Source organism: Sturnus vulgaris, chromosome 3 (genome assembly GCF_052056855.1).
Source record: "Sturnus vulgaris isolate bStuVul1 chromosome 3, bStuVul1.hap1, whole genome shotgun sequence".
NCBI classification, from domain to species: Eukaryota; Metazoa; Chordata; class Aves; order Passeriformes; family Sturnidae; genus Sturnus; species Sturnus vulgaris.
This window is the reverse complement of record NC_142245.1, coordinates 16,288,286-16,312,808: the sequence shown is the minus strand read 5'-3', so window position 1 is coordinate 16,312,808 and position 24,523 is coordinate 16,288,286. Positions and strand designations below refer to the sequence as shown.

The window sequence follows — 24,523 nt, the reverse complement described above, 5'->3', positions numbered from 1 at the left end:
ACAGATTGTTAAGTAACAACAAAAGTGAACTTAAATTTGCATGCAAATAAATACAGTAAGCTTATTCCATGTTATTTGCTGATACCAGTTATCTTATGAAAAAGATTACATATATTTCACGCCCTATCTCAGGAACATTCTTCTGAAACTCAGTTCTGCAGGTATTGGCTTTCTTCTGCTATTCTTCCATGTGAAAACATTTGGTGGCTCAGGCAAAAAACATATTGACAGGACTGAGGTGATTGCTTATGTCCAATAACCACATCTAATATAAAGTTTTGTGAAAAATTCACATTCTGAAATTTCATTGCTGTATTTTCCCACGAAAATATCGAGCAAGTAACATATCCAAGGGGGTAAATATCAACACCAAACTATACAAACAGAAGTTTGTTAAGAAAAAGCAGAGCAATATGAAATCATTACAGACCAAAATGAAATAATTAAATGCAGTTTATTAACATGACATACCTTTATAAACAGCAACAGGATAATACTGCCTCTATATAATGAGTTGAGATTGTTGATCAAAATCTATTTATCTATTTTCACAATGGCTGAATTTTTCTGGGTACTTTATCTGTGGTCCTTTCCAACTTTGTTGATAGAGAATTTCCCATTGGTTGATAGAAGAATGTAAATTCTCACGACAAGTAAACTCAGATGTATCTTTTCAGTGACATAAACACAGCATGAGGAAAGAGGTGGTCCTACTTTCACAACAGATTTGGCAGGCTCAGAAACAGCTGTGTGACAACAAGTCATCCTATGCCTCATAATTTGAGTAACCTGATCTAATGAAAGATGTCCTTGCCCATGTGAATATATGACCTTTCAAGTCCCTTCCAACCCAAACCATTCTATGATTTTATGATCAAAAGCATCATTGTAAAAAGAGTATTTTGTGTAAAAGCCAGTGAAAAACTTGCAAAATATTTACCAGAAAATATTTCCAAAGAGGACATTACATTTTGCTTTCTGGACCCACCACCTCTCCATTTTGTAGCATTAACAAGACCACCTTTGAGCAGACCTCACAAAGCCTGCCATGGCCTCTGTGAAGCTCCTTCTTCCCTGTGGGGTGGACCTGTTCTCTGGATGGGGCTGGCTGCTAGCAGGAGTCTTCTCATTTAATGATGAATATCCAAAAGTGCCTGGTCCTCAGCAGGAGCTGGGGAGCTGTTGTGGTTGCCAGCTAGGGATACACAGCCAACTCGTTATGGAGAAGGCATCTGTTCGCCTGTGCCTTGTCAGCAAAGCACTTGAGCATGTGCTTCACAGCAAGCATGTGAACGTTACCATCAAAATAAATGGGTTTATTGTCACACATATGGCTAGACACACTTATTAATTAGGAAAAAAAAGAAAGATAGCGACAGTTTGGATCAAGCTGTAAATGTGCTGAAGCCTTTTAGTATTTCCTGGTGATCCTTCAAGAGAAGTGGTGAAGTTTTGTATTTTTGAGGCTGTTTGTTTCATCAAAATTTTCTGAAGCAAAATGCTACCAAAATTCAGTATGTAGCTAGACAAGGTGAAAGGGCACATCACAGCAATGAGAATGCTAAGAAATACATAAAACAGGCAAAAAATGAGGCCAGGCAAACACTGAATCATTTAGGTTGGAAAATACCTTTAAGACCATTGAGTCCAACTGTTACCCCAGCACTGCCAAGGCACCACTAAAACACATCCCTTAGGTCACCAGCTGGCTGAGGGATCAGTCACGGGCTCTCCAAGCAGGGTCTTCCTCTGCCAGCTGTGTTTGTCCCCTGCTGTCACCCCAGCCTGAGGAGTTGGTCCTGGTATGTTCTGTACCTCATCTCTGGGCTCAGCCCTCGCCCAGGGCTAAGAACACCATGATGGCTGGATGAAGCAAACTCATCCAGAACTGCCTATGCTTCCAACAGTGCAAGGAAAAAAGAACAACAGGACTTTGTGTTTTTCATGCCCCTGAGATATATTTTACAGGTGCCTTGGGGTTAACTTTGTGTGGCTCAGATACAATGTCTGAACCTCCCTCATACCAGTTCTGCCCCACCACTTCAGATACTCTATGGCAGCATTAATGTCAGCTGGTTTATATTTCTCCTCCCCAAAGAAAACCAGTGGAGATGAGCTGATATAAACTTTCTTCAGCAGCCTCTCATGGTTAAGTGCTGGCATTTAATGAGACCCTCATCCTGACTTGCATAACAGCTTTGTGGTTACAATTCTGCTCATCTGGAGTTTTAAATTACTTAAGCTAGGGATGGATTCAAGAGGTAGAACAGATGGGCAAACTTGTGACATATGCTTCCTGTTGCTCTTGCTTTCTTTTCTTTTACCCACTTTCTTATGAGTAAGAGATGGTTGATGCCAGAAGACAAAGGAATAGCAGCTTTAGTACTTGTGAGCTCTCCTCTCAGTCAAATTACTTTGGCAATTACCTTGTCTTATCATATTTTAAGATTAAAGGGCGTGACAGTTTAGCAGTAAAGACATATTTACCCAGAGATGCAATAAAGTTTTGGTCACTTCAAAAACTGAACACAAGAAAGACACAAAAAACAACACAAGAAAGGGCATAATGTGTCCCTGCCTTTTTCAGCCACCCCAGTTCTTCTTATGCAGGTGTCCTGCCACAGACTTCACTCACACAGCTGGTCAGCACACTGGAGCAGTAATTTGAAATCCCAGAGTGAAACAGCACTTAGATCATCAGAGTAGCATCACCTCTATACCACTATATAACCGTCATGTATTATACTTAAGGAAATAAAAAGAAACTAAAATGGTTGAAAGTAACCTTTTAAACAGACGGTTCCCCAGAGATAAACAAGAGAAACAACCATAACCAGAATGCTGCTTCCAGAGGGAAAGAAGTTCTGGCAACATAAAGGCTAAGAGATGGAGGTTACAGAACACAGACAGAGAAACAAAGAGATACCAATTTTCATGTTTTCCTGCTTCCTGTCTTCTCCACACTTGCTTTGCTTCATAGCTCTCCAATAGTCCTGGCTGGTCTTCCCCAACACATAAACCATACTATACACGTATATAAGAACTAAACATCCTAGTCTGAATCCCATGTTTGGGTTCTGGTGCTTCCTTCCATCCTTTCCCATCTGTTAGCATTCCATCATTATTTCCCCTGAGAATCATACCTGTATATTTTACAACTGCCTCTCATTTATTCTCTAGCTCCTTACCACCTAACATCCAGCAACAGTTGCCTTGGATACAGGGTCACAGCTCAGAGCTGAGAAAACTGCTGCATCCAGAGCTTTTACCCAGGGAGTGGGAATACTACAAGTCAGTTCTTCCAACCAGCTCCGCATTTTCAGACTACAAATGAGACTTACTTTCCCTTTAACATCTTTCTCAACCTGCTTCACTAAAATACCCCCCTTTGGGCTCAAACAGTAAATTTTTTAGAGCTTTTCTACTGCAAAGCCTTTAATATAAAAGTTGCTGTGAAATCTCATTTGATCTTATTCAGATTACTATCTGCAAACACCTCCTGAACAGCAGTGATCTGTCCACCACCGTGTGAATTAAGGCCCTTTAAGTTGGACCCTTGCTATTTCTGAATAAACGGGATACAACTGCAGTTTTTAGGGCTGGCCTAACCTCTATCATACACAAGCTTGCAGTCCTTGGTGACCCATGTACTGGGGCAGATATTGCATGGAGAAAATACTGAGTTACCATGCTCCATAATCATTCCATCTATCCATTATCCAAGAAAGAGCACCATGATAAGCCTAATGAATGTAGTTAAAAACCACCCATGTCTCTGCTGGTGCTCCTTGTTTCATTTCCACCTGTGAAACATCAGTCAGGTGTTTGAGAGAACTGCTACTCAAAAGGAGCCACGCTGGCAGAACAGAGCCAGGAGATGATTAATTGAACTTTAAGGAGTTTCAAAGAGTTTCAGACAATTATTTACAAGCTTTCTGCAGTACTGATTTTATTGTATTTACACACAATGGTGATTGGGTTATTGGTTATCCAAAGAGCTGTGACTCCTTACAACAGTGAGCACCAGAATCAATCACCCTTGGCATTTCTCTGCTGGCCATGCTTTAAACCACAGGCTAAAAGGTCATGGCCACATATTCATTCCTCTTTAATGTATGTTGGGTTTAAAAAGAATTGTATGCCTAAAATAAGATAAGCTTCCCTTAGGGGAAAAAAAAAAGAGACTAAATTTGTAGCAATTACATTATACAATCAAAAGGTGAAATAATAAATAGTTTTTAAGTTGCCAAGTACATGTGAAAGGTATAAAAAGAGACTAAGAGGGAAGTCTGTAGAAGTGAATGACAAAGATGAAGCCAAAATTATTGCCAACTGTGACTTGGGTGAGGACAGGAGACAGGGTTGGGCAGGAGCACCTTGTGCCACAGCTGGGAAGTAGCAGGGCAGCTCCATCAAGGCAGGGGTGCTGGGGCTCCCCTGCTTCTCTGGCACCTGATCCTTTCAGCACATAGGCAAGGGGAGTGCAATTCCCACAGGCATCCCTGGAGACCAGCAGGATGTCCTGAGAGGCTCTCTCATGGGAATGATGTGTAAGAGGCTCCTTGGAGAGAGTGGTGTGATGGAAAGTGCTGTGGAGGTACCCAGAGGTGCTGGGGGCTGTGATGCTGGGATTCAACGTGCTGTGAAGAGGAAATTTTCTATGGGAGATGGTGATGAAGGACCTCTTCTGCTGTAAAGGGGGCTAGGCAGCCAACTGAAGGATAAGCTGCAAGAAAACCTGTCTCATGAAATCCCCTGAAAATGGGAATGTGAAGAGTGACCCCAGACACAGAGTACTTGCATGCAGAGGTGCTGCCATGCAGGTCTGATACCTGGCAATGTCAGGGGGGTGACAAGGGGACCCCACAACCTAAGGAGAAGTTGTCACGTGTGATGCAGCCTGAGTAATGTATTTAGGGTGAAGGATATGCTGGACTGAGAGGAAAAAAGGCAAAGTTTCATCTCAGAACCCTCAACTGTTACCACCTCGATGAGGTACTGTGCCTTGACCAAGGCACTGGGGGTGACCCCAAAGAAACCTCAGGGAAGGAGAGAGGAATAACCTCCTCAAAACCTGGCTGCTCGTGGATGTTTAACTTCTCCTCACAGCAGGTTTCCCAAGTGTCTTTTTCTAAGCTGACACCTTCAAGTTGTGCTTTCCAAGAAAGATCTTCAGTCTCTAGTGGGTACTCAGTGGGCACATTTATCAGCTCAAGTGGCCTAACTTTTGCATGTTTGAGTGATACATGGCCCTTAAAAAGATAAACGCTGGGGCTTCAGCTTCACCACCAGCAGCAGTATTCTTGCTCTTCTCACTCAGCACAAGTAGGCAAGCTTTTTTTCTCAGCTTTACTGCATGTTTCCCTTTCTGTGTATAGCCTGCAAAGGAAGTGCACACCAAAGACCAACTAAACAAGTCCACCCCTGCTCACTACTACGTGCCATTATCCTAAAGACAAAACCCAATAAATATAGAAGGAGGTCTGCCAAAAGTTGCATTGGCAGAGAACCAAGTCAAGGAAGAAGGAGAAGTGTCTCTAAATCAGTTTTATGGCTCCCTGGCTGGGGCCAGCTGCTCTTTATACACCTTGTACAAGCAAATGGGGACTGACTTGAGCCAAGCCATCAGTGTAGCCAGCTGAGCAGCAGCTCTGGCCCAAGGTCTTGATAAGCAGGCCCCCCTGAAGAGGGAATACATGGGGAGAGTCACAGGCTTGAGGCTCAAAATCTTTGGCAAGCTTATGTTCAGTTTTCTGGCTAATCCTACTGCAACAGAACATGGTTTCGAATGAGGGAGAGGGAGCCTCTCCTAAAAGTAGATGGTGGAGAACAAAGCTCAAAGAAGGATGAAAATCAGGAAAAGGAATTCAAACTACACAGAGAAAAAGAAACTCAGGACCTACAAACTGGCACTATTCTTGCTGAATTGACTGTAAAGGGATGGACGTGTCCTGTGGCATGACAATCTCCCTTCTCTATTAACATATTGTTCATAAACATTCTTTCAATACTTAAGGTTTTATTGTTCTTATAAATAATATAATCTTCTTGTCTGCTAAACTCTTGGGGCCAGTTTATGGTTTACAGTCATAAAAATCAAGACTGAAATTATTTTCTTCATTTTATGCTGCCTTTCTTAGACAAATCTTCAGCAAGATGCTACTAAGTGCCTTCCTGTCTTGTCAGTTACTTTGCCCCTTGGCACAGCCAAAGCACTCTAATGGCTTGTTAAAACAGAAAGAATATTGGTTAGTGTTGCCTAAATTAGTCCTAAACCACCTCACAAAAAGGACTTCCAGAAAACATGGACGAGAGCAGAATGTTCTTTCTTTTGGTGTCAGCCTGTCTCCTTGTACACTGATCTACAGTAGCTAAGGGCTGCTTCCTGTGGCTGCCTCCACACCTGATGATTGCAGGGTCCTGCCTCTGGCTTGTTTTCTTTTCTTATCCTAACAGCTGGGGAAAACCATTTTGCTATAATCTTTTCTGAAATGGTGGTTGTGTTAATAATGGAAAAATATATCCCACATGCTCCACAGTTGTTTGACAAAGTTGTATTACCGTGAAAAAAACCCCCCTTTGCACTACAGGCTTAGGGTCTTCACACTCTTGCATTAAGAGCTGTCAGGGGGTGTATCAAACCCCTGCTCATAATCCAGGTTGTGTGAAGAAGCATCTGCCTTGGCTTACTGCACTGCCCTGTATCACCTAAAACACAGGGTTTCTGAAAGACCATCACACAGAGGAAACATTTAGAGTAACTGTTTTTATAAATACACTGAAAACAAAAGCATGATAACCAAGAAATATATGAAGTGTGTCTAAGTAACCATGGGTATAGATGATAGTGAAGCTCATGGACCCCAAGAATCAATTCCTTCTCACTCTTAACGTGTCCAAAATCTGAAGCTGTACACTGCCACCTCCTCTGACCTTCCTAAAGTCTTCATGCAGCTGATGATTCTAGGTGAACACTGTTTCAAAAGTAGAATTCCATTGCAATCATAATTTTTCATCCTTTAAAGCTGCTTCCATTCTTATTTCCCTGTATTTTTTGAGAATGTTTTTTTGTGTGGATAATCATGTATCTAAGCAACATCCTAACAGAGAAAAGCTTATGCCCTGTCATTCCAAACCATCCACACATGCTTTTGCTGTTTACTGAAACTTGCAGCTGCATTTCAGATGTCTATGTACACCCAAGGTTAAGCCATTTTTTTTTTCTGAACTCCAAGTGAAAAAGAATGGCATCCAAATTTTGTTACATTCTTGAGATATTATTGGCTTCTAAAGAACACTTGCACACGTACTGTCACTTCAGTGCCAGTACATCTCACAGTACTTCTCCTTTCGGGCTAAGAAACGGCATTATCTAAATTTCACAAGTGATTTCACAATAAATTTCACATAAGAAGTCTGATAAAAGAAGATGTCACTCATGGGCATTCTGAGCCTTAGAGATGGGAAAGGCTGTTCAATGGTTGTACTTCTGACTGGATTAAACCACAGACTTGTGGCATATTTTTCTTCTGCCACTGGTGTCTGTGTAGGTAGGTGTTCAGAGAACATCTGTTTCTTGATAGTTGTCTCAGCTACTCTGCTTTACAAAGAGTTTGCCTATAGAGATGTACCCAAAGGATAAAAAGGCCCTAAACATTAAAACATCCTTTCCACTGTTAAGCCTTTTTTTTTTTTTCAAATCTTTGTACAAACTTCTACAGTTACAATTTAATGAGAAAAACTCTGATAAACCTCTCTGGACTTCTTAGTGGTTTAAATATACCTTCATAGGTCCCTTTTTTAAAGATGTTTCAGCTGAAAGCAAAGAAGCAAATTCTCACATATCTTTTTGCTCGGGCAGCTCTTCCAATTCATTCATGAAGGCACAAAGACCCGATTTTAAGTTACTGTAACAGAAATAGAGGGTGACAGGACTGCTGACTAACCAGTTATTTCCCATTTTCTACTTCTTCATTTAACTCTTCCCTCCTTAGTATGCATTTCCCTTGACTATTTTTAATGATACTGAACAACTCTGCAGCATTACCAAGACAATTCTGAGCTTTTGAGTTTATCTGAGATTTTCCTGGTCCTCTCAGCTCTGCCAGTAGCAGTTTTTGAAAACGAACAAATCATCATATCAAACAGCTTGTTTCTGCCTTTCTCATGAAACTCACAACTTGGATTCAAGACCTTTACACTGCCATCACTCCCTCCTATTTCCACTGGGCATAAAGCAGACCTGACTGCACGCACATTGAGCATGAGTGACACTCTGTTTTTTGTTTGACCTCAGGAGAGAAATGTATTCCTTGCACAAAGCTCAGGCTGGGCAACAAGATGACAGAACATGTAATGATGAATAACCAAAGGCATTTTAGCTGCCTTTAACTGAAATTTACTGAATTAGTTCTACACTCAGCTCTCACATGGGCGAATTTTTTCTAGCTGCAGTTTCTGCCGTGATTAAATGTGCCTGTGTAAGACTTGAGAACGACTGGGAAACATTTGGCCAATAATTTCTGAAGGGAAGAAGCTGCAATGGAGCAAGCTCAGAAAGGTTAAAATCCAGTGAGGACTTGCTGTGGGGCTACAGCTGTTTTCAAGGTATTACTGCTTTTTTCATGCACCTACCATGGATTTTTAAACACGAGCAATAGCACTGCCTCACTCACAATAAGTAATCCCATATGTTAACATCAAACCATTCAATTTCTTATCTTATCCCACTCCAAAGCTTTAATTACTTGTAAAGGCTGCTAATGCTTTGCCTCGTCTAATGCAATTAGATTTAATTTTCATTCTGCTTCTCATTTGATTCAAGAAAGATTGCACTGAAACCTTCTCATGTCTAGGTGTACCAGCCAGTGCCATCAACGGACCCATTGAGCTCAGGGGATGTATTTTACATGGTAATAACAAGTGCATTTGTTTTATAAACCTGGTGTGCCAATAAAGTACCTATATGGTAGGATTTCCTAAGGCTCTGCAGACTGGCCTGCTATTGACTTCAGCAGAAGCAGGCTACTGAGGAGGTGTTTTATTTGTCTGGATTGCTATGAAATTGCCCCTTGGATTATAATAGAGCGTTTCTATTCGCAAAAGGTTTTTATTATCACTTCAAACATTTATTGTGCTCAGGAGGACTTTCACATTTCAAATGTTCACCTGCATGAACCCTAATTTTTGTCCTTAAATATCTTTTCCCAAAATGCCCTCAGATAAGCACTTGGTGCTGACACACTATGAAAACAGAGTCTTTTGATATAGGTAAGCAAGGCTTATTCAGATCATGGCCAAAGGCTATGTTTTCAATATTACCAAGCTGTTTCAGTCTAAAAATTGCATATGAAATGTTCCGAGCTGTTTTTCTGTTGCTCTAACCCTGATACTACTATGGCAAGAGGCAAAATTCTCCTTGACTTAACAGCTTCAAAGATAAGGTAATCCTGCATTCATTAAAATAAAGAAATGACATTGTATTTTCCAGCACACCGCCAGCAGTAGGTAATGTTACATAAAGTTAATTGTCAACAGAACTACCCTGTAATTGTTTTCCTCTTCTCTCCACAATGAAGAGCAGTTAAAGCTTGCATAAAAACAAGGCAGTGTGCTGGCAAAGATGACCCTGTGGTACAAGTGAGAAAATATGATGACGTGCCTATGATCTGTGTCAAACTGAAGACAATCAGAAAAGGAAGAAACAAACTGAAAAAGAAATGAGGGTCAATAGCAGGATTAACACCAGGGAAAGGGGACGAGCGTGATGAGGAGCAGAGAGAAACTCTAAAGCTTTACTTCTGACTTCTTTGGTAGTTCTTAACATGGAAGACTGTAAAGACATCAAACAAATATTCGAGAGTTAATCAAGCAAACAAATCACCAGTAGAGAAGAGCAAACTAATTGGGGGAAGGCAGAAAAAGCTGGAGAAGTTCAGGCTGGGAAAGGCAGGTGAGCAGGCAGCAGTAGATAAGCTTTATGAGAAGGAAAGGGGAATATCCCAAGGAGAACAAAGTGAGGGGGAAGATTCCAGGGACGGGCAGGGCTTCACAGGAACACAGGCCATAGAGTTTCAAGTAGGATTTGGCTTTATGAGCCTGCAGCAAACAGGGCAGCTGACAAGCCCAGTAATTATGATCCCTTGCAGCTACCACAGGCATGATAGCTGGTTTACAGAGAGGTTGCTTGGTAATAGAGACGGACTGGCTGGAGCCACACGTGGATGGAGAGCTGTCAAAGGGGTGCTTTGGCACATCAGTGTCTAGTTTGCAATCACATCTACAAGCTCTTTAAATGCTTAGGAAACTAAAAGAGAGGTATTTGCAGGACTGTAACTGAAGAGCAAATGCAATGTTCTGCTAAGCAGCAGGTACGTGTTTGCTAAGCAGACATTGCTCCTTCAATGACCAAAGCTAGAGGCACCCTGAAGGCTGCAAAAACGGAGAATCCATGATTACAAACTCCAGCTGGTCTTTGTTTAGAACCCAAACCAGCACCTCGTAAGTCAGTATAAAATCTCCCTTGACTTCTGAGATGCTGGTCCACATCTCATGTAGTGCTGGGCAAAATTTGGTTTTTGGATGACTGCTTTATGAAGCTGTGATGCTTGACATTTAATTTGGAGACCTTACATTTCAGTGCTCCAGCTGAGCACCTCAAACTCCACAGCCATGGCGAAAAGAAGTGAAAAAAAGAAGTGAAAAAGAAGTGAAATCTTTGAGAAGTCTTTGTCCTTGACTTCTCCATCAGTTACTGATGTTAATGTTTTGAAACATTTAGCTAGGGCTTAATATTAAAGAAACACCTGAAATGCTTAGATTAACTGATCTGAACTGAAATGCTTTGTAGAGATCATTCAGTTTACATGACCAAAGCACAGTGAAAGCTTAATTTTCTGTGGTTGGCATAACCCTAAAGGGGCAGGCAAGCCCTAAGAAGAACTGAAATTAAAATAGTATTTTTCACAATCTTTTTTTATTTCAGAAAGGGTTTTATTTCATGTATTTGGGTTCCTCCCTCTTGCCTGCTTGAATAAAATCCCAACAAATTTAGGATCAAAATGATTTAATCATGACCCTTCAGTGGGGTCTCCTCAAGTCACCTGTGCAATTACATGGATGTATTCCAAGTAAAGCTTTGTGTTGCTGCTCTCAACTACAAGAAAGCAAGCGGTGATTTAGGTGACTTTTCTGCTTGGAGCACCCAACCTATGCCCACACACTTAGGTATTAGGAGTACCCAAAGAAGTTAATACTCCCATGCAGCTATGGCAAGCAGAAAACATTGCTATGGTGACAGTTCTTCATCTGAGGAAAATCAGTGTAGGATCAGAACTCTCCACAGAAATATGCTGACCATTGACCTGCTGCCCTCTGAGCCTCTTGCTCTCTGTTCTTTATCGAGATTACCCGAGTGAGAAAATAACTCTCAGAAATCCACCAGCACATTGATCAAAATATGACATGCACCAAAGGAATCAGATCTGCCTGAAGCACACTCTCATTCTGCCTGCAGGATGTGTATAGGATGGCAAAGACAAATAACCTGACACTGCAGCTTAATAACACTACTGGCTCTTCCAGCTGCTTTCTCATTCGGTTTTGTTTGATTATTTCTTGACTTTAAGAAGGTCAACTCTGGAGGCAACTCCCCCCTAACCTGAAACCTCTGCAAAAGCTGTCTGTACAAACCCCAGAGAACTGCAGAGCCCTGGGAAGGTAACACTGCTGCTTATCAGGTGCACACCTTGGTTTGGCTGTCACCTTTTGGTAGGGTTGGCCCTATAGACAGCGAGGCTGCATTCAGGGAGAGCAGAGCCAGAACCTCCTGTGGCTGCAGCTCTGATTCACATCCTGGAATACAACAATGAAGAAGATGGGACAAATACATGTACCCCTTAAACCTTCAGACCATCTTGGTTATTTGTGGGATTTCTTCCCAAATTATCCTCTGTAGTGTCTGCTCTCACAGGCTCAGCCCCTGGCTCCTGGCAGTGCAGTCCAGCGTCTCACCTGTGCTTACTGACCTGTCCAAATGTGCTTTGCAGATCACTTCCATTAAATTATCACCCCCAGAACATCTGGACTGACAGATATTCTCACGAGACTATGATACAGAGCCAGAGGATATTTCAAAAGTGAGTGGTTATGGTGCTTAGGTTGTGGAGCACAAGCAGAAATGCTCCCGAGTATGCTTGGTCCCTACAGAGGACCCAGAGAGAAGGTCTGACCTAGCTGGCATCCTAAGCAAGGAGAGAACAGCTGCCAAAGCCAGGGAGATGGCAGAAAACACAGAATGCTGTGTCTCTTAAGAGCAGAGCATGCCCCATCCCTTTGGGTGGAGGAGTCAGTCCACAGGAATATTGAGTCATTTAACAGGATACCTCAGGAATAAGGCAAGTATGAACAGTCCTTCTCACTCCTACACACTGTGCCCCCAACACCTGTAACCTCTGCACAGCTGCACAGAGCGAAGATTCCTGCATCTCTTCTTCCCAGGAGAACTTCTCAAGCACACTTAACCCAGATATGTTCCATCTCAAAATCATCTGCCCACAGTAAAGGTGCTATTAAAAAACATTATGTCGAAAAATCATTTTGGTATGTCAGAGTACTTCAGTTGACCTCATTTTTTAATGCCTGATATGGATTTCTAGTATCTTCTATCACTTGATTTTTGAAACATATACTTACAGATAAGAAGCTTAGAATCCAATTTTAATGGGTCTATGTTTCAAAATGTTTTACTATACAGGCACCTGTTTAGTAAAGGTTTATTCTAACACATAAGAGAGGAAAAAAATCTGGGTACAAAGTCTAGACTCATAGATTGAGTCAGAAATCCAGACCTTCAGGCATTCCAGAGTTGCCTGGTGTGCTAGGCAGAGTAAGTCACTGCTACCAGAATATGGGGAAAGCTAGGACTGATTATGCCTGCATCTGTAACATTTTACCAGGAAGAAATCTGGTCTGAGTTATACTTTTGTTTCCAGTCTTTAAGAAAGTGCTGGGTACTATAGGTGGTTTGCATTTGTGGAGGGAAGGAAAAAATTCAACTGAAAACCAAAGTCTACAGTCAGTTACACCAAAGAACCAAGAATAAATTTCACCTAGCTGCTCCTTAAAGAAATCATAATAATTGCCTAGAAACCCAGTACCTTTCAGAATGCAAAATAATGACTGAATAGATGGTGTAGTCCAACAGCAAGCAATCAGAAATTAGACCAAATGATTTTCTTACATAGCTGTGAAAATCCAGATGTGTCTAATGAAAACAGACTCCACATTTCATTATTCAAGCACAAACAATACAGTAATAAAAACTGAGTGTCCAGAGTGCTATCAAGAGTAAGACACACTTTGTGGGCTATTCAGGAAAATGCTTTAAAATTAGAATTTCAACTCCCACTTCCTAAAGACCCCATTAAATGTTTCTCACCTAGACTGATTGTGTCCCTGAAGAATTAAGGACTTGCAGAGCTACAGCCAAGGAGGCACCTAAGAGATGGCAGCTGCTTGTCTCTGCAAAGGTCCTGCTCAAGGAGCATGGATGGAACAGCTCTCTCCCAACCTGGCTATTCCTAACTCTTGTGTTCACAGACGGATGAAGAACTGGAGTCTTTCTCAGCTCAGCTTACACAAACTCCAGGAGAACTTGCAGCCATGTCCCTGGATGACTGTATTTCAATGCTTAATGTGAAAGATCTGGTAGTTTTATTAAAACTGTTGAGAACAGAGCAAGGGCTTGGAAAGACATAGCTAGATTCCTGCAAGTTGGAATCTTCTACAGATGAGAAGCTGAGTAACCTGTGGGTGATTTACCCATACCCAAGTATGCTTGCTGTTTGTTAAGCAGTAAAGAAGCTTTCCATCACCTCGCTAGGATAGTGGTGTGTTTAGCTGGAGTAATAAAGTTGCTTTGACACATGTAGCTGATGAATCTGTTGAGGAAGGCAAGCTGTTTTGACTCTGCTTGTCTGGTAGTTCTTGGCAAGGTTGGGTAAAAACAGCGTTCTTGTCAATTAAGCACGACACAAAAGCAAATCAAATTGCTCAGAGCCAGGATAACGTGGTATGTGAGCTGATAGTGGAATCAAAGGTAATCCAGGTGGGTAGGTACATAAATGAACTGGCTGGGAGGGAAAAACACACCTTGAAAGAATGGCTTTGGAACTGCTCACCCAGGTGACATCTGGCTGTCCTGCCATTTGGTTTCTCCCGTGCAGGGACCACAAGCCAGACAGATTTGTGCCGGTTTGACTGAGAGCACAGCGTTGTGTTTTAGTGGAACAACTAGTTAATTCATTGGGGTTTCCTGCTTTTGCTGGGCGGAACTGCCAAAAATAACCGAATACAACTGTGTGGTGGAAGAAACCCTGCTGCAGCTGAGCTCGCTGTGGGCTTTGCCTCTACAAGCTGCAGCAGCTTGAAGAGGCACACGAAGAGAAGAACTGAGGTGGAGGCAGCAGCTCCTCTTCATCTGCAGGAGCTGTACACGTAGCTGGTAAAAGCCATGCCCGGATGGAGCGCAGCAGCCTCGGGATGCTGGTACTGCTCCTGCCAGGCTGTGCAGTTTGGCACCCCAGCACAGCAGCTCTGCCACAGCCTTTGCTGTGCCCACAGGCACAACTCGGCCTCGCTTCCAGACACCTTCTGCTGCATCTCCTCACTCCCAGCAAAGCCTTGCTCTACGGCTCTCTGAACCCACACCAAGCACTGTAAGTAATCCAGGAGTATGCACTGGCAGGGAGCATTCCAAGAGAAGGTACGATTTGGGAAACACTTGTCAGAATCCAGCCTTTGCTGCACATTAGAAAAAAACCAAAACAGTCTTCAGCCTCCACCTCAGCATGTGAGATGTGACATTATTGACTCTAAGGAGAGAGCACTGCCCTCGGTTGGGGCTACAGGAATATGAGAAGCACAACTCTTGGTTCTGCCATTTACACAGGGCAAAACCCCCTGCTGAGTTCCTCAGTTCCCCTGCCCAGGTACAAATGACTGCAGATGGGGCAATGAAGTGGAGCTGGAAATGCAAAGCAAGAGGAAACATTTTACATTTCAATAACCTCAGAGAGGGAAAGCCAGAGTTGGCAGGGAAGCAATGCGTTTACACATCACCTGAAGATTTCTGTTTCCCACAGCAGGTGTAATGAAAGAATGGGTTTGTTAAAACATTGGCTTTTTCCTTCATTCTGATCAGTCAAAATGATCTATTTTATGTTTTAATGACTGGGCTACCAAATATAATTGCAAAGCAAAAGTTAACTGGATTCTTCAATGCAAAAAGTAACAATACCTGGCAACACTGCTGTACTCACCATCCCGACACCATTATATGGATTAGTCACTATTGATAAAACATTTTCCATACCTATTGAACGTAAAAGCAATAATGAGCTGTGAGTTTCTTCCTCTACAATAAAGGGAAAACATGACATTTATGCTCAGAAGACACCTGGCTTCTAACATAACTTAAAAACCGGCAGAGTTAAGACCGCTAAGATCTTGTGTTCAGGGACAGGGTTTTTCAAGCAATAGTCCAAAAGTAGTAGATAGCCACAGAGTTAAAAAAAAAAATCCTCCCACTAAAACTCATAATTTGCTTTACAAAGCGCTGCTCTTCCTAAACACCAACGGGACGTAAAAAACTGCAGCCGGCTGCAGAGATACACTGAGAACACTGTATTGTGCTACAGCTGGAAGACACACGACTTGGTGTGCCTTGAGTCTTTAAGACACATCCACATCCAAAGTTTGCCAGCAGTTAAAGCCGGTACCAAGCTGAGTGGCCGGGCGCGGCGAAAGCCTGGCTCTCGCTCAGCATCTCCACCTGCCCGCTGCTGCCGGTCCCCGCGCCGCCTCTCCCAGCACCGAGCCATTCTCCCGGCGGGCGCATCCCGGCAGCCGCCGGTCCCGTTCGCTCCCTCGGGCCGGCGGAACGAAGCGGCCCAGCCGCCGGCAGCACAAGTTTGCTGGGGAGGGACGGGGCTCCCGCAGCCGCGACGGCCGGCGCTCCTGCGAACGGGGCGGGAGCAGCGCCGGTCTCCGGCTCCGTGCAGAGAGAGGGGGGGCGGTGGGACCGGGACGGTGCCCGGGACGGGAGGGCAGCGGGGACAGAGGGACCCGGACGCGCTGCGAAGCCCCGGTTGCCACAGCAACGCGGCGGCGCCTCTCCCCAAACTTCGGTCGCTATAACGACGGGGCCGGGGCCGCGGCATCCCCCGGACGGGCGGGTCTGCGCCGCGGGTCCGTCGGGGCGGCGCTCACCTATGGTGGAGACGACGGTGCCCACGAAGTAGAAGGCGCCGGGGAAGTCCCAGCGGGGCCGCAGGGCGTCGACGCGGATGCCCGCGGCCATGGCCGCCTCGTAGCTCCGCAGGAAGGCGCGCAGCTCGGGCAGGCTGATGTTGAAGATGCGGCTGAAGTTGTGGAGGGTCCGGTTCCAGCGGAGCTGCGCCGCCGCCTCCGACGGGCTCTCGAGGGCCGAGAAGACGGTGGCGCCGGCGCTCAGGTACGCCGTGATGAGGGCGGCCAGCAGCAAGAAGCGCCCGTTGTCCTCGTTGAAGGGCGCCAGGCGCCGCCGGCGGCAGGAGCCCACCGCCCCCCGCGGGGGCATCATCCGGTGCGCGGCGCGGCGGGCGCGGCGGGCGGCGGGCGGCCCCCGGCGGGGCGCGCGGGCATGGGGCGGCGCTGCGCGGAGCCCGGCGCGGCGGCGGCGGCGGCGGCGGCTTCGCTGCAGGGGCCGCGGCTCTGAGTCATCCCCCGGCGGGGCTGCCCGCCCGCCTGGCGACGGCGGCGCCCCGGGGCCGTTGGCCTCGCCCGCCCGCCCTCGGCCCCGGGGCCGCGGGCTGCTGCGGCGCGGGCTGGGCGGCGCGCACCGGCCGGCTCGCTCTGGCCATGCGGGGCGGCGGCGGCGGCGGCCCCGCCGCGGGGGAGACGCCGCGGGGAGGCGGAGGCGGAGGCTCCGCGCGGCGCCCGGTCGACGGCGGGCGGAGGGCGGGAGCGTGCGGCGCGTCCCCCGGGGAGCCGCATCCCCGGCGGGGAGGCTCCCGCAGCCCCGCTGCCGCCGCCCGCCCGGGCCGGGCCGCTGGAGCCGCCGCTGCCGCGCCCCCGGGGGGCCGCCGCGCCCGGCCCGGGGGAGGGATGGGGCGGGACGGGGCCGCCCTGCCCTGCCCTGCCCTGCCCGCCGCTCTCCGCTTCTCCCCGCTTCTCCCCGCTTGTCTCCGCTTCTCCGCTCCCGTCGCGGGACCGGCCGGGCACGGGGGACGCGGCGAACGCGCCGGTCCCTCGCCATGTGTGGGATGCGCCTTGGCCGCTGCGGGGGTGGCTTGGATTCAAAACCTTTCCTCTGCGCCCCGTGCCAACACGGTGTTTGTGAGGGAGTTGGTGGTGTCGGTGGAGCGCTAATTACTCAATTTCAGACCTTTCTAGATCGTTGTTTCTGATCTGACTCCACAGAGGTAGACTCAAGAAAATGATACATTTTGGATTCGTTGCCAAATGCCCATTTAATCCTAGCTAGTGTCTGAAAGGTGATTTTTTCCCCCGCCTAAGATGTTGGATTCTGTCTTCGCTGTTTGCCTTGGCAAACACTGTAGCCTTTCTTGTCTGTTATGTTGCAGTAAGAACTGCAGTCCTTTCCTGGGAGACTTGAAGTAAATAATTACATTCGTATTTTTAAAATAAAATGAGAAGTCTCACTGATAAGGTATTGCAAAGAGGATGGGAGTGATGCCAGTCCTGCAAACCCTGTAGGGGTTGATAACATGTGTAGGAAAGATCTGGGCTTGGAGGAAGAAATGCTCCCCATAATTTACAGTTGCCAGTGTCAGTCTCACTGGGATGGGAGCTTGTGCCCTGGTTTACGGTTTATTTTAGCCTAGGTTCTATTTTTTTTTTTTTCTTTTCATCTACAGGAAAATATTTGCTGCCTCTTGGTAGCTACATGATGTCTTTTAGCAAAGGGCTGTTTCCCATCACTAGAACCTCTCCATAGCTTCACACATTTATTTCTTATTTTGGATCTGAGAGATTTTGCTTTGCCATGAGATTTCACGTTATTGGCAGTTCTCTCTTGGCCACATCCATAGCAGGAGAACTTCCTCACTTTCTAACAGACTATTCATACTTGTCAGGTGAAGAAAATAGCTTGGGTTTACACTTATGCTTCCTAGGAACAGGCTACATATAAAATGAAATTAATTAGTTTACAAAGTACTGTAATCAAAGTATCATGTTTTGATAGCCACTAACATGTCTGAACTTAGGGATTTTGCCATTATTGCTTTTGTGCTGAAGCATTTTGTTCCGTAGAGGTGAAAGGAAAGTGTCTAGAAGTACCAAAGAAGATTTCCAATCTGCCGTTGTGCTCAAGGCAACCAATACCACATGCAACCCTTAAGAAAAAAAGTGGCTCCTATTTCAAAGTATCAGTTGTGTCCCTAAAACTGAATAAAAATTTAAAAATTAAACCCATAAATCACGAACGCAATAGCTGTGGAAAGCAATAGCAGATCTCAAGGACACAAAAAGCAGAAAAACATTGTGAAGGTGTATCAGACCTAATCAAAAGACGATTGAAATGAGTCAAAGTCTCCCATGGATGGTCAAGGGCTTAATAGGTCAGAGATGGGCCATTTAGTGCCAATGACTATAGTTAGAAATAATTTCCACTGTGGTAATCCGGGAATTATTAGACACGATCCACTGTGTCAGATGATACAAAGCTAAGCTAGTTTACCTGAATTTGCAGGAAATTTGTTGCTGCAGATGGGTATCACAGTTTAGATTCCTGGTGCTTTTGTGTTTGCAGGGGAAGTAAGACTGGGGTTATTTGTTTGGTTGGTTGTTTTTGTTGCTGCTTTTGACTTTCTTGTTGGGAACATTAAAAAACGAGAGTTCGGTTCTCTGGAGCCCTCAGCAATTTCATCTACTGTGAGAGACCCCTGATGTTTTTAGTGAGAAGCCAGTTAGCAAAGTTTGTGTAACTCATACCTCACCATGCCATGCATTGTCCCCTCATGGGGGATGGTTGGCTCCTAGATGGGGAGTGAAAAATTGGCCATTTCCTTGGGTGACAGGACAGTTCCCAAGCAGTAGAAGCTGACTGGCTCTGGAGTCTGTGGTGGCCTCTCTGGAAGTGTCCTGCCTGGGAAAGGATGATGCTGGTGGGATGCTGATTAGCCTGAGGAATCACATCATAGATATGAAAGCCTACCAGTAACTTTCCATGAAGAAAAAAGCTCAGCTGAAGCAGCAAGGGACGTGGTTTAGCTGCTTCAGCATGGACAAGATTGTATTTCCAGCATCACCGAATCATGGTTTCTAAGAATTCGAGCTGTTGACAGATTTTCAAAATGTTTTGACAACTCATTTTAGTAAGAGTTTTTTACTTGGAGTCTTGAAAATTTGTCACCATTTTGCAGAAATACTTCAGGTTTTTCTGGTTATAAAGCTAGGGGGGAAAAGTGTTTTTTTTAGTTTTATTAAAGTCCCACTGAAAATGTTTGGTCCTTTCCAAAGTAACTAGCTCCTAGAAAGACTCCACTAACTAGATAAAAAAAATCCTCCAGAGCCGTGGCTTAAAGGAAGGTCATGGTTTTGGTGCCTCTGATCCAGATATGAGAGTTTGAGGAAACATCCTGAAGCTGCTGCTGCTCCTCTGCTTGGGTAACTCTCTAAAAGGCTGTTACATGGTTAAATGAAGGGTGTTTTTTCTAAATTTTCTTGAATAATTGAATTAGATCTTGAGGGATTTGGTGAAAACATCACTGTCTTTAAAACAATTTGCCTAGAAAATTTTTAAAAGCTGATGGTCAGCTGTAAATTGGGCTTTGTGCTAAAATTAGATCCCTGGGCTGTGGGAGTATTGTATGCATGGCACCAGCCATTTGGTTTGTCAGGAGGTCAGTGTTTGTGAAAGCAATTATTTTAATAACCAAAATGTGGTGTTTACATTATTAGCTTTGCAGTTTAAAGTGAAGCTCGTGCAAAGAAATGAGATGGGCTCATTAAATGTTTAATTAAACCATTGTCTGCAAATAGGTCGTACTGCTAAACATCACATCTCTTTATTAAAGAATAAAGTTTAAAATGCTATTTTAAACCTGAAAAAGACCAATTACTGTTACTCCTTTAAAAGGAATAGTTTGTGGAGATTTTGTTTGTTTGTTTGGGGTTTTGTTTTGTTTTGTTTCGTTTTGGTGGGTAAAATCCTCCAAATTCTCAACCGTGTTTTGACTGTGACTTACGAGCAAATTAGCAGGACCACTTTTCTCGACTTCAGGGATACTGAGACCTCCACATTTGTGTTCTCGGTTCCAGTACAAGCTTCACTCACACACGTTCCCACCGACTATTACAGCAAATATTTGCCAAGAAAAAACATCAAGTACATAATTCAGGAGCTTTTTACCACTACATTGGCATGGAAATGTCTCAAGTAGTTATTTGGAAGTGTCTCATACCATCTGAAGGTAAACATGCCATACATGAAATGTATGCCCAATATGGGCTGTATAAATTAGTTTTTGTCTGTAACATGTACCAAGGAAATAATTTTTCAGTGAGTGGCCTTATGGTGAGTCTGGGTGCTTGATGAGCTGCGCAGGCAATGAGAGGGTGCTCTTCTGCACTTGTACCCCCTACTGGATTTCAGGGGACAGTCTCTTTGGTATCTCCTTGTAATTAAATGGATTAGGTAATTAGTAGTTGATGCAATCAGAACCTTGGTAGCATTGTGAGCAAAGGTTTCAGTCACAATGCGTAACAGAAATGAACATGCCCAATTTTTAAGTTAGAAATCTGGATACTTTAGGATAGAGCGTTCTTCCCAGGACCTGACTTAGTGTGATGACAGATTGAGACAATGAAAAGCATACTAACTACAAAGTATTTGGGGATGACTGTGTGTTTCCATGGAACCTCAGATGTTACTAGTGTCTCCTCACCCTCTCCAGGCACTTTTTAGGTTTTGAAGCAAAAGACCAGTCCCATGACCCAAATGGCCTTTTGTGTTCTCATGTCTTCTCTCTGTATCAGGGTGAACTTTCAGGGAGGGGAGAGAGAAAACAGGCAGGCTTTTAGCAATAAGTAGGTCTTGAAGCCATGAGTTGCCTGTTGCAGACAATTTGGTTGAAAACTAAGACATTTTATGTGTTGGTTAGCAGGTGGTCCATGTGGAGTCTTGGCACAAAACAGGTAGCTGGGCTCTGTAAGCCTTCACTGCTCTGCCAGAGGCACTCTGGCTTTCATGGGAGCAGCGCCAAAAAAGCTGATGAGATAAACTCAAGAATCCTTTGGGAACCATTTCTTGTACTCCCGAACTCAAAATCAAGTCAGGGTGAGATGTAGGAGTCAGCCAGCGCAGGTTTTGGTTTGCTAGGTCCAACTGCTAGGGGATACTAAGGGATGTAGGGAAACAGTATTGTTAACCAAAGACATGGTTTTACTAGGAGAATATTTCCACAGGTTTAAGAGAAACAGGAAGCAATTGCTGTCTGAATCAGAGATTCTTCCTTCTTCCTGCTAATTTATGAATATGCAATGGTCTTTGGTTTTTATTTTTCCTGAGGCTCAGTGATCTAAATACTACTTTCTCACTTTGACTGCTCTCACTCAGAGAGAGAATGATCTAATTAGAGCTGCCAATTACATTCAATTTAAATCTGATGAATAGCCAATTTCAGAAGGCTTGATTCTGTCTAGTGCTCCGAGCATCCTGAGCACTTTAGTGTGTTTTCACTTGCTTGTGCTGCCAATGGAAGCCGCACTCTGTGTCTTGTGCAGGCAGCTCAGTGTTCACATGACTTACTTTCCTCACAATTTTTGGTATGAAATCTCATGTTTTATGGGAAAACCTTCCACTCTGGTGGCTTATGGTCTTCCTGCCTTAGTTTTGCTAATTTGTTTTCTATTATTGCTTTGCGCAGGGAAATCTCAGTCAGTGGCTTGGCATGCAAGAGATTTTTAATACATTTTAATAATGGAAAGCTACTATTCTACTAATCAGGAAGATGCAGCTCTGCAATATTTCAGAAACTCTGCAAAGGGTAATTTCTGAATGCACAATTCATGTTGAATTCATGTAGACTATTAGGCAACAAACCAGTTACCAGATTTTCTTTGGATCTCACCTTGTTCAGCCTAACCAGGGCCTGGCCTTTGAAGAGAGGTCAGCATCCTTCAGCTCTCCAAGTGAACAGCTCAGTTTTTGAAAGCACTGAAAGGCCAGATAGGAGGTTCTGTAACCTGCCATTTGTCTTGACAATAATTTGGAGGAGAGAAGAAGAGCTCTTTGTAAATCTCTCTGTTAAGGTTAGAGATGTTGCCCCTGTATTCTGTGGTTGAGCTTCACAGTACAGAGCGGAGGGATGGACAGACAGATGCATGGATGGATGGATGCAGAAACCTGCAGAATGGGATTGGTGCAGCTCCTGAGAAATCTGCATCCTCTAAGTCCATGCTTGCCTGTGTACGGATGAGCTGCAGGGAGCTTGCCAGGAAGGGAAGTAATTTTAGAGTGTGATTTGGAAAATGATTCAGTTTAAAAATTGCTATTTTTGAAGGGCTACTTTCAGCTGGGATCCAGTCTCCAGCCTGTTCCCAGAAGCACTTGCCTTGCTGCAGCAGAGCGTGGTGAAAAGTGGAGGAGGAATGTCTGTCTGGGAGCCGGCAGCCCTAAATCTCGTGATGCTGCTGAGGAAACAATTCATGGGGATGGGGCCTCCTTACATTTCACATCCCTTTCTGCACTTGGCAGGTGAGTGTTTAACCCAGCTAGGCTGGTGAACGTGGCAAAGGACACTACCCACCCTCCCTCCACACTCAAAGGAAAGCACAGGAATGTGGGTCTGGAAATGGGGCTGCTGGGCGGACAGCGTTTCAAAGCAGGAAAGTCTACTTTATCCTGTTGACATAAAAGCCAAGGACAGCATGAAGAAGTTATGAATCAAAGTTGTGAAATGGCAAACACCTTTTTCATGCCATTTGAAAATGTATTGTATGTATTTGACAGAGCCTGTGGCTGCAGCTCCTGCAAATCTCTCCAGCCAGTGGCACCGAAATGAAACCAGCTAAGCTGACACTCACTCCATCAGGCTGAGGCTTTACAGAAGTTCAGGACAGGCAGCATTTGATCACAACACCGAAGAAAATATTGGCAACCCCTTTGGCCTGTTAGATTTTCTTTCTAGGGTGAGAAGTATCAGAGAGCAATTGTGTGCTGATTACACCTGTCAGTTACCACCAAACAGGTTAAAAATGTCCCTTCTGCCCTGGATTTGTCCCTCTTGTTTCTTTCAGGTAGGTGCTGGCTGATGTTCCTCTGAGGTCATTTACCACGGTAAGCTTTTCATAAACAGGTTCCACTTGTGACTAAGCAACTTGACACAACTTGGCTTGTTCTCAAGGATGTCTGGAGTGGAAGTGTACAGCTGAAGACTTTGCTTTGATTCCTGTGCAGGTATCAGGCACATAGAAGGAAAGCAACATATCTTTAGAACAAATTCTAAGCTCCTGCTCGGAAGCAGAAGGTGAAGAGAATGTCATGGTGAGGAGGGCTCTATTTTACAGCTGTCCATTCTTGCTTCAAATGCAGTAAGCCACTGGGAAATGTATATTAAAAAAATTTTAAAAAAAGTAAAAATACAGTTTGCTATGTAGAGGGTTTTAAAGGACATTTCCAGATTAAGATTTTCTGTTATTTATGACCACGTAAATGGTGTTTCATATGTAAAACCAAAACATTCTTTGTGCATCTTATGAAAGGAAGACAATTGCTCTGCCACTGAGCATGCAAAAATGTGCCAGGGAAAACATTCAGGACCAGAGTACTTTTAATCTCTGGTCTTCTTAGCCTGGAAATGAACTTCAGCTTCCCATTCTCCTATTTTCAGCCTCCCATTTTCCTATTTTTAGAGATGGCCACTGCCCATATTCACCTGGGCACTAGGGGGAAATGAAATGAAGCTGTTTGGCAGCGTTTTGCAGTCATTTCACAAAGATGCAATCAAAGTGATGCAAAGTGATTAAACTTGTTACAGTGGCTTTAATGCATTGTAGGTCTAGTGTGGCCACTGCTCTCACTTTGGTTTTAGAGCACTGGGGTATTGATTTAGCATTTAACAAGCACTTATCAGTGGAAATGCATCAGTGGAAACATAAGAAATAAAAATGCACAATGAAGAACATATGATATTGAAACCAAAGGACATGGCATGCTTCAGGTCAGAAAGAGCTTAGGTAAGGAATGAGGTGAACCCAAGGAAATAGTGGGATGACAGGTGCCTGAGAGTGGACACTTCAGAAGTGGAGTAAATAGTGGTAACTCTGGGAGCACTCTGTGTATGAGATCACCTCTGTAGCTCTGCAGCTGGGAGAAGTGCAGGAGGAAGGGGTGGAGACTAAAAAGGAGCACAGACTTTAAAAGCTTTCTGGAAGCTCAGGCTTAGAGTCCTCTCAAAAGATTTCCTTCTGGCTGCACAGTCCCCTTGCTGGCCCTTCAGGTGTGTTGACTTTGAGT

At 44.5% G+C, this 24,523-nt stretch overlaps 1 protein-coding gene and 1 long non-coding RNA gene across 3 annotated transcripts in view; one reads left to right on the top strand and one right to left on the bottom strand.

The window, feature by feature from the left end:
* KCNK12 (potassium two pore domain channel subfamily K member 12) overlaps positions 1-16,621 on the bottom strand; it is a 28,515-nt gene extending 11,894 nt beyond the window's left edge. Inside the window, exon 1 of one of the 2 annotated variants that reach the window (XM_014877488.2) lies at positions 16,270-16,621. In XM_014877488.2, the coding sequence (XP_014732974.2) occupies positions 16,270-16,621 (352 nt within the window). Of the gene's footprint in view, positions 1-2,926; positions 3,447-16,269 lie in introns of those variants that run through there. The other variant, XM_088161045.1, reaches the window with a different exon arrangement.
* The window catches only part of LOC148224194 (uncharacterized), a 29,126-nt gene continuing 21,039 nt past the window's right edge, over positions 16,437-24,523 (top strand). The window contains exons 1-2 of the long non-coding RNA XR_015802160.1: positions 16,437-16,513; positions 22,569-23,551. This is a non-coding gene — a long non-coding RNA (uncharacterized LOC148224194). The remainder of the gene's footprint in view (positions 16,514-22,568; positions 23,552-24,523) is intronic.